Genomic DNA, 10,981 nt, shown 5'->3' with positions numbered 1-10,981 from the left:
TATTAATCAGAAACAAATAATTCGAGATCTTTTGATGAACTTCAATTCCATTCGTGGTCTAGGAAGTTATCTTGCACGATGTAATCTAAGGAACCATTTTCAAGATCGTTATTTAAGAGAGAACGATGTTATGCTCGCTGTAAATATAGCACAGTCATTAACAATCCTATTAATAGGCTTCTGCTACCTAAAAGTGTTAAGGAGATGGAACAGCTTCTGACGAAACAGTAATGGCGGAGATAAGACTATTACGATTGCCAAGCCTATTAAGATTAGTCAAAATATATAAGACTGGCGGCAATTAAAAAAAAAATACGTTCAAGGTCTCGGTATAATTCACGATTCTGGAACATTTTAAAGTGGTATCGAAATGTATTTCGATTGCAATCGTGATTCGCGCAAATAGCAATTAGATTAACCGAAAGGTTCGAATTATGTGATGCACTTACAATGTAATGAAATTACATAATTCAATTACAATATATTTAAATTAGCACAACTTTGCGACAAAACGAACTTTCCTTTAACGTTTCATTGCCACGCGTCTTTCGAGAATCTGTATGAGCCACAGCTGTACGAATCCACAAGTACAATAATAATAAAAAGCTCTTGATTAGATATACCATGAAGTATCCAAACACTCGTGAACGGTAGCGTATCAGTCGCTGACAAGAGGTTCAGCTGGACTGGGCACATTCCATTTCGGATGGTGTTCAGACAACGTAATAAATCATTCGACACAATAGATCGTGACAAGATTACCTGTTCCTTCAATCGAACGGATTTAATTATACTTGAAAAATACGTATTAGAAAGTGCTTGTTATTTCAACATTCTATGGAATTCACTTAAGTAATTAGCACCTCCATCCAGGTGAACCTGGATAGAAAGAAAATAAATAAAGGAAGAACCAAATACGTATAAGAACAAGAACCCGTTTTATTTACATTTTTCTTTCTCCAATGTCGAGTAACACTCCACAAAGTAGTGCAAAGGGTTACAGATGATTATTGCATTGGGGAAAATTTCTTTCTTTATTAAATCTATACATATACAGTGGTCCACAAAAGTGTTCGTACGCCATTTAAAACAGAATAACTTTTCTTATCATTGCACCAAACGACCTGATGTTTTGTAAGCAATTAGAATACAATAAATAACAAATAACTTGTTATTTAAATTTTTATTTAAATGATTATTTATCTAAATAAATTTATTTATTGCCCAACACTGGTTATACACATACTGAAAATTTCATCTGAATGAAATGATTTCATTCATTCATGCAAAACATATATTTCAAATTTCCATTAAGGGCACAAATAAAAAAGTTTTAGAAAATGCCTTTTTTATTTTTACATGTAACCTTGTAACTTATAATTTTTGGAAGATCTTTTTTGCACGTCATTTAGTAAACCAATGCTTCTAATTTATTATAAAAAATCAGGTCTCTTTAGTACAATTATAAAAAAGTTATTCTGTTTTGAAGGGCGTACGAACACTTTTGTGGGCCACCGTATATTAGCTTGAAGAATCCCACAGATCTATCCCCCGGGATAGCAGACCCTAATAAGAAGTGATTTCCACCGGAAGCCAAACTAATTATCTTCGGCTAAATAAAGATGGAAGGGTATCCCCCCGCGGGGCGATCCGTTCCTTGCTAGTCCGTCATTCGAATAACTGGATTCGAAGGATGGAAGATCGGAGGAACGGCTGGTGGATGCAGAGTGTCGAAGAATTCGTGGCTTTTATTGGGGTAGGACGTGCTCGTGGCGATCACGAAAACGAGAGCTGGACGGGGAATGCGTCGAGATTCGCGAGAAGCGATACAGTCTGCGAATCTGTCTGTTGTGGAGGAAGGGTGTGGGATCCCCGCGAATCGAAACAGAGCGAGAGAGAGCGAGAGAGAGAGGGGGGAGCAGGTGAACGCGGAGAGATATAGCTGCGAGGGCGACTCGATGCGACAAATGCGGCGAATGCGCCGAATGCGACGTAGGCAACGTCATGCGCTCTGAGATGGACCGCAGCCCTCTGCTCGGCTCTGCTCGGCTCCGTTTGTCGGGGCGAGGGGTTGAAGCGGGACGAAGGTTGGCAATGTTCGAGGGATTGGAGGGATAGGGGATTCGAGGACGAGGGGTTGAAGAAGAGCAAGGGGGATGGGGTGATACGGCGAAGGGGGTTGAAGGAAGGGGGTTGGAAAAGCGAGGGGGCACGGTGGTCGTCGGTGATCGCGGGTTGCAGTGCGCGGGCGTGGGCGCGCGCGCTTTGGCCCGCTCTGCTCGGCTCGTGTGCTCGAGGGAGCGCAGAAGAACGACGGTTACGGAGATACTACGGAGGTACAGAGGTACGGAGGTACGGTGGCACGGAGGTACGGAGGCACGGTGGCACGGAGGAACGGAGGCACGCACGCTCGTCGCTGCTGCTGCGAAGGGAGTCACAGTGGAACCAATTTGTGCAGTGTTGCTTGCCACACGTCCGAGGTATAGCCACTTGCCGTTTCTACGAACGTTTCCGTTTGTTCCGCGCGTATTTTGCCGTCGGTGTTTCTCTCGTTTCTTCTGTGGGGCCGCTCTGTTGAACGGAAAAATAAAAAAATAATATATATATATATATATATATATAATCGTTGCTCCGCTGGAACGGCCTGGCTTTTCTTATATCCCTCGGCCGTGACGTCTTCTCCTCCCGTCGTTGAACCAAAAACCCCAAGATCGATCAACCAGGGAAAAGGGTACCCGCGGTGGTCCGAGGTCGTCCCGGTGCCCCCGGAGTCGCCGAGAAACATAATTCTAGCCCGCGTCGCATGTCCTTACGCACACGCGATCGACAACGAAGTTTAATGCTGGAATCGCCACGCGATTCGGGAACGAATTCGCGATCGACAGTCCGGTCGAAGTCCAAGTCGAGATCGAGGCCTAAGCCGAAGTCGAGGTCGAAGTCGAAGAAAAAATCGGGCTCCAACCTGGAACCGGAAGCCGGACTGGGACTGCAGCAGCGTTCTCGCCGCTGCACGACGAGCCGGATAGAACGGAATTAGCAGTGCGTGTAACACACCACGGCAAAGAGAATTCTCTTTTTCACGAAGGAGAACACCTGCGAGAGACCCCATGAACAGAGAGTGGCTTTGAATACCGGTGGTGGTGGTGGTGGTGGTGGTGGTGAACAGTAGAACGAACGAAGCGGCGGATTCAAAGGCAATAAAAAAATCCATCGTCGCGGCCTCTTTCCTGTCTGTACGAACGAACGAAAAAGTTCATCTAATTATTCAAAAAGAGTAACAAGCATTACACACACGTACACAAAAAAGAGAGAGAGATATATATATATATAACGAATAATCTATATTGAATTGAATAGCAATCGCATCACATATCGAGAAAACTCATATCGACCACACCGTTCGTTTATACGTATGTACATAACGACACGTTGCTTTTAACGAGTGGAGTTCCGTGCTCCGGTTTCCGCGCAGTGTAGTGATCGAGCCGACTTAAAACAGGTCACTGAAACACGTCCCGCCGCTAACCGTACCAGAATAGTCTCGCCGCGGAACTTGTTCTACTCGTGATTCTTTACTGTGGTGCCTAAATAACTTAAGTAAAGAGAGAAAAGATAAACGATAGGAGAGAGAGAGCGAAACAACAAACAAACGAAATAAAGAAAAACAAACAAAAAGGAAAATTAGTGCCTATATTATAACGTACGCGCAATAAAATATATCAGAAACTGTTACAAACCAAGCAAAAAAGAAACGTCTTTTATCGAGCGACCGTTTCACTCGACGTACACGGGATCGAGCTGCTTCACGGTTAATTCATATTCGCACACACATACACACGTACACACACAGACACTCATATACACGAGATTCAAACGAAACACGGGACTGGGTTTCGAATGGTCCGATGCTTCTTTGTTACTTCGCAATCCGATCGTAATCCGAATCGCACGAGAACTCCTGTTTCCCTCTCGTTCCCCGACTAAAGTTCTCGCTTCCTCGAGAAACAGCTGAAGCCTCCTCGCGTCCTCGTCCCACCGTCTCGAAACACACCATACAATGTCCCGTTTAATGTTGTGCAATCTTGGTAATACGTCCACGGCTGGAAATGATACGAATAACAACGCGAATACAAACAGTAGTGTGGAAGACGACGACTATTATTCGCTGCCTACGATTTATCGGTAAGTAAGATTCCAACGAGTCACATCTATCTCTCTCTCTCTCTCTTTCTCTCTCTAGCTCTAGCTCTCTCTCTCACTCTGCTTTTTCTCTCTCTATCTCTTTCTCTAATTATCTCTGTCTACCACTTTCTCTGGTTTTCTATGTTTCTTTCCGTTTCCACGCTACTGCTCTCGCCTATCAGCTCGGTGAAACAATAATCTTTTGTTCGAACACTCTGAACAAGGCTGAACCTATTCGAGGATGTGCACCAGGGGTTGTTTCCGTGCTCGACTCGCGATGATACTTGTGTCGCTTCTGGAGAGGAGATCGTGTTTGAGGAGGAGACGGTAGTAGAGTGTGTATCCCGTATAAGAGGGAATCACGACGATGTGTCTGACAACGACGCGGCGATCGCATCGCCGTTTAATCGTCGCTATCGAGAACTCTTTACCTGGAGAACCTTAACTTTGTTGTCTCCTCGCTCGCTTCCATGTGCGTGGACGCACGTGTTCGATCGTGTCTATCGCGATAGATCGTCTGTCGTTGGCCACATGTGCACGGCTCTAGATCCACTGACCTACCTGCACGCGAATCGATCCCACTCTACTTTTAATTGTAAACCAGTTCTCCACGGTTCTCCCATTGTTACGCGTATACCGCGAATATAGATCTTCTGCGAACAGGCGTACGCGCTTGCATACCAAGAACCGTCGACGCACTCTCCCCCTCGTGTCATACTTTCCGCGATTTTCTCGATCTCTCCCGATATCCAATTTCTCCTCCTCGCTCGACATTCACAGTCGCAATTTGGGCTTCTTCTTGTGGAACGATATTCTAATTTATCATCGATCCGCGATAAGGTCTAACAGGCAACTCGATCGACAGATTTGTACACTCCCGTTCATAAGTCACCGGACACTTATTCAAATTTCGATGCAGACGATTTTTTGCTGTTTAACGACCCGTATTATGGAATACCGATGGTGCTTACTGATCTTTTATGATGTAGAGAACACGTGAATCAGATCTGACCAAAGTATCCTATATCTTCTACATTTTAATTCCTACAATTATATTTTAATTTTAATTTTTTTATTTTAATTTAACTTTTATTTCAGTAATTTGAATAATTAAAATATAAAATAATTATTTATTTTAATTCAATTTTTATTTTAATGAATTGAATAATTAAAATATAAAATAATCATTTGTTTTAATAATTTATTTTAATTTTATTTTATTTCGATTATTTTACATATTACATTTTAATTCTTATATTTTGTAATTTTCGAATTTAGAGCTGCCCATTAATCATCCCACCATTTTTCAATCTCTTTTTTTTTTAATTTTAGTAGTTTTAATTTTCCATCGAGAAATGTTATCGAATAACAGCTACATTCTTTAATTACCGATTTGTTGAATAATCATCCCACAATTTCTCGTTTATCAACATTTATTATTTTCGATTAAAAAGATATTATTATCCAACATTTATTCAAACAGTATACATACAGGGTGAACCACGAATCGTGATCAGTAGAGATTACTCTGTTATTAGCTGTCCGATCGAAAATGTTTTGCCGATAAACATATAATTTTTTTAATACCTACACATGGTTCCAAAAGAACTTTCACGTGATTATAGCAAATTTTTTTGTAAAAGAAACTCCAAAAGCAATTATTTCAAAAAGTAATTCTTTTATTGTGTCATTATAACCTCATTCAGTGACCATTCCTTTTGAACTGTATATCATTGGAAAGCTCTAAATGTTGCGATTAATCTAATATAAAATACTGTGCTTAAAAAATATACATAAATGACTTTCTTTGAGAAAATGTGGAGGTCGCGAACTTACTTGCCAACCTAATATATTATATATTTGAGTTTGCATTGAAATGTATTATCGTATAACAGCTACATCTAATCAAGCTGGAAGCTCGTATTCTTTAATTACCATTTTCTTGGCGATAAGCTTGAGTCCGGTGATTTATGAACGGGAGTGTACATCGTGAATTCCTGCACCGATCTTCTCTGTCTCTTTCTTTGTTTCTTTATCAATAACTATACGCTGGACGTGCTATAATATCTGTGACATAATCGGAATGGAGAACACACACGCACATACTTGGCGGGGGGGAGGGAGGGGGGGTAGCAAAAACAAATCAAACTAGCAGAATGAAATTGTTTTCTACGGTGACTCGTTTTCGGGTGAATCGAATTTGAATCGGAAACTCGGCTGCAGCACAATCTCGTTATTGATTAATTCTACTCGGCCAAATGTTTGTAAACATTGACGGAACTAGTTCCAGTCCGCGATAATTGGGTAAGTTCGCGGGGAGCGGACAATAGTGTGCAATAGACGGGTGAATATTCAGGAGGACCTTACCTGCTTGCGCGAATGTTCAAGTTCAATTCAGCCGAGAACGGAAGAACGCAGGACACGGAACAAAATATTTCTTTCGCGAGTTTCTCTCTGCATGTTGTTTTTTTTCCAAACAGCTGAACATCTTTTCATTTCCACTAACTTTCTTCATAAGACGTACGCCTAAGATCCACACTGATTCCGGCTCCGGAAACACTTTCTGCGGCTGGATCTCCCGTATCCGAATGTTCGACGAACACCCTACACTACTGGGTGTTCTGTTGTATAGCCTGCTTCAAAATAGCGTAATTCTGCACCTCTGTATACAATGGTCCACAAAAGTGTTCGTGCGTTCTTTAAAACAGAATAACTTTTTTATAATTGTACTGAACAACCTGATGGTTTGTAAGCAATTAGAAGCATTGGTTTACTAAATGATGTGCAAAAAAAGATTTTACAAAAATTATAATTTACAAGGTTACATGCGAAAATGAAAAAGGCATTTTTTAAAATTTTTATTTGGGCCATTAATGAAAATTTAAAATATATGTTTTGTATATCTATGTTAGTTATACTGTATTGTATTATATTATCTATGTTAGGTCTAGATCTACAAAAACATATATTTTAAATTTTCATTAAGGGCCCAAATAAAAAAGGTTTTGCATGTTACATTCACATCATTTAGTAAACCAATGCTTCTAATTGCTTACAAAACATCAGGTCGTTTGGTACAATTATAAAAAAAAGGGTAATTATTTACAAAAGCACAGCGTACTCCGATTTTGATCAAATTTTAGTATGTTATAGATTTCGACATTTTGCACAACTTTTTCCTTTTCCAATATAGGGGGGTCGCTTTTAGTTTTCGAGATATTTGCAAAAAACTATCGCAAATACTGTATTGAATTTTTCGTATTCCTGAACGCTCCGCTGTAACGTAGACCGTTTCGGTGCGGCGTGAAACAGTGGGTGTGTGTTAAGCACTGGGTGGGTGTGTGTGGTGTCAGGCTGGCCCTTTCCGCCCCCCCCCCGTTTTCTCTCTTATCTCTACAGCGTCAACATGTAAACAAACGCCGCACCGAAACAGTCTACGTTGCAGCGGAGCGTTCAGGAATACGAAAAATTCAATACAGTATTCGCGATAGTTTTTTGCAAATATCTCGAAAACTAAAAGCGACCTCCCTATATTGGAAAAGGAAAAAGCTGTTCAGAATGTGTTGCTGCATAACATATTTAAATTTCATCAAAATCGGAGAGGGCAGTACTTTTGTAAATAATTACCAAAAAAAGTTATTCTTTTTTAAAGGGCGTACGAACACTTTTGTGGAGATTTGTTACATAAGTGGACCGCAAAAATTCACCTTAACCCCACAGATCCTCAGGTGCAGAATCGCGCTATAGTAGTCACGATCATTTTGAAACAGCCTGTACGTAGAAACAGAAGGTCCGAAACTGTTCGTATCGGGAACTTCGTGCAATGAAAACGAAAGGCTGCGAGTAATTAGTAGACTGCGGAAGTTTATGCGATCTGCAATTTTCATATGAGTCCGACGATACATCAGAATTTCGCCAAATTCTGTCGAAGGATATATTCCGGCAATTTTTCCAAATTTTCAGAACCAGTGAACGCATAGAGAGATCTGCAGTCTATTAATTAGTTAACTAAGCGTTTTACCGATTCCCAGCGGAATAATCTATTATCCTATTGTCGGGGCCGCAACGGGTCGGTGTTCTACAAAATTCAAGAGGCGTTGCATTATTTTGGGAAATTGTGCGGGGGGTCACGAGGCTGTAGCGTGACCTTGCGGGGGTGGGGGGCTGTTCGGGTACGGGAGGTTCTGTGGTGCCCGTTTTTCGGCTCGGGTTTTGCAAAGGGGCACGCGCGCAGAAAGGTCACATGCACGCAGGAACGGGGAACAGGGAACAGGGAACGGGAAACAGGAACGAAAATTCCGCCGCGATAAACGGGGTAGACATTAAGGTTTCGCGCTGTTGTATCGAACATTCGATCGATCGTAACCTATTAATACTTTGTACACTTTGTACGCGCAGCTGCCGTGCACCTATAGCGAGTCTGGATTGCATGGAAGAATTCAACGGTGGTAGCGGTGGCGGCGGTGGTGGAGGCGGCGGTGGCGGTGTGGATTCTGGCGTGCACTGCAGCAATACCGCTGGAACGAAGGAACAGCTACTGACTAACTGCATTGCCGCACAAGCGCAACGCTTACAGCATCCTTCGCCAGGTATTCGCTACCGCAACTTGGGCAAAAGCGGTCTACGTGTTTCCAATGTTGGATTAGGTACGCTGAATGTTTTCCCCCACTTTCGTAGAGCCGAACAGAGTCATGGCTATCCGACCGTTTTTTATTTTATCTCGATGTGTACGCTTCAACCCGATCTGCTCGAACTCGGTAGCTCGACCTTCTCGATACTCGCCTGATGTTATTTATTTTTCACTGCTTCTCTCTCTCTCTCTCTCTCTCTCTCTCTCTCTTTCTCTCTCTCTCTTTCTCTTTCGAAGGCTACACTACCGTCCACAAATCACCGGACACTTACTTATCTTCAACAAAATTGTAATTAACCCCCATCCGTCCCTCATTTCACGAACTGGATCTGTCCCTCGATGTCAAATTGACACGGTGATGAAAAAAACAAGTCAAACAGTTACTTTTCGATGTATTTTTAAACATCTTAGGTTGTTTCAGTTGTATGTTTCGTATTAAAAGAATAAAAGTCACCAAGTTTCGGACTTTACCTAAAAATAACAGAACAGTGTAACTTATTTCGGGAGAACTGTGTCAAATTGACACGAGAGGGACGGATGAGGGTCAAAGAATACAAGCTTCCAGCTTGATTTATTATTTATTTATACGATAATATTTGAATGGGAAATTAAACATATATGTATACTACATATTTGGATTTATTTATTTTTTAAATAGATTGATGGATGATTATGGACAGCTCTAGAAGCCGAATAATAATTAAAATTGTAGAAAATGTAGGATATTTTGGTCAGATTTGATTCAAGTGTTTTCTGCATTAGAATAGATTACTAAGTACCACATTTTTATTCCATAATACGGTGACTTATGGACGGGAGTGTATATGTACAGTGGTGCACGGCTAAATTTACACGAGTCAGCCCCACACGGGGATAGAGAACGAATATGGTGTATGTGCAATGTCACGACTAGAAAAACTCAAACATGGAATAAACAAAATGTTACTTTCAGTAATTGTCGTTTTACCATTATAAACGGATGGCTGAGATTCTTCCGATTAAAACGAGTCGAAACACGAGGTGACCCGGGTCCTGAGCGACCCGGTCACCGGACGCGGAACCTAGTGGGCCGAATCGGAGGATTTCGTGACATTTTACGATGAAAGTCAACTTTCTATGCTCATTCTAGGTTTTTCGTGATCAATTTTTCAAGTTTCGTATATTGAGAATATTTTTCCGATTTATGTACATCGTATCTGGGCTTGTTCGAATCGGCAGAATCTCGGCGATCCGTTTACACTGCAATTTACAACGGCGAGTTTTCCTTTATTGCATGTTTATTTTTTCAGCCGCGATCTCCCTCTGAAAATGTGTCGGCGTACTACATCTATCTCGCTACCGCTCGTTAATATCGATTCCCTCGCTTCGTCGAACATTGCTCGGGTCAGTTCTCGGAGAACGAAAGATATCCTGCTGATGTAAATTTAACCGTGCACTACTGTAGATGGTACGTCAACTCTCATCGCTGTTTCCGCTTTCCCTCTTGTAACGCGCGACTATCTTTTTCCACCCCCGTCTTGGATCCGCTTCTTGTCTGTCGGTGTTTCCACCCCGGAACGGTCCCTCTTCTTGCGCGGATGACTTCCGGTTTAACGAGACGTTCAAAGGTAATGCGAAATTGATGTTGCCCGCGCGTAGACGCCGAGACCTGGCTGGCTGTGGACAATGAGGTAAGCGAGAGCAAATAGATCGTTATACTCCATTGTTAATTAGTAGCTAGTTTACGTTTTCGTGTAGCAAGCGAATAGAGAGAGACAGTTCGAATGAAAAGAGACGTAACGAACGAAAGAACACCACTTGAGGAAAATGTGAGCGAAGTAAGTAGAAGGAGAAATGTGGAAAGTCTTCCTTTGAGCTCGAAAGTGTCCCCCGAGGAGAATTTCAAGTTCGAAGGTGGGTCCGTTATACGTTTTGAGGAAATGCAAACGGAGGTATGTAGACTCTTCGATTATTTATATATGTATACATATTATATACAGAGTTTTAAGTTTACAGTAACAAAGGGTAAAACTGAACCAATAACCACAAGTTTTGTATAAATCATTATTTATTGCTAGGAATATAGAAGAATAACAAAAAGTCAACATTATAATTATTTTTATCATAGTTAGAAGTAACTTAAGAAATTTTTTTCAATAATTAATGTCTCCTCGTTTAGCAATTACAACA

General features: G+C 41.5%; 1 protein-coding gene across 2 annotated transcripts in view; it reads left to right on the top strand.

Moving 5' to 3' along the window:
* Nucleotides 1-2,243: 2,243 nt before the first annotated feature.
* Nucleotides 2,244-10,981, top strand: part of Hk (potassium voltage-gated channel subfamily A regulatory beta subunit hyperkinetic) — a 19,113-nt gene continuing 10,375 nt past the window's right edge. Inside the window, exons 1-2 of one of the 2 annotated variants that reach the window (XM_076423391.1) lie at nucleotides 2,244-4,182; nucleotides 8,581-8,828. In XM_076423391.1, coding sequence (XP_076279506.1) covers nucleotides 4,058-4,182; nucleotides 8,581-8,828 — 373 coding nt within the window. In that variant the 5' untranslated portion in view covers nucleotides 2,244-4,057. Of the gene's footprint in view, nucleotides 4,183-7,688; nucleotides 8,829-10,981 lie in introns of those variants that run through there. The other variant, XM_076423390.1, reaches the window with a different exon arrangement.

Source organism: Lasioglossum baleicum, chromosome 5 (assembly GCF_051020765.1).
Source record: "Lasioglossum baleicum chromosome 5, iyLasBale1, whole genome shotgun sequence".
NCBI lineage: Eukaryota > Metazoa > Arthropoda > Insecta > Hymenoptera > Halictidae > Lasioglossum > Lasioglossum baleicum.
This window is presented reverse-complemented; position numbering and strand designations above follow the sequence as displayed.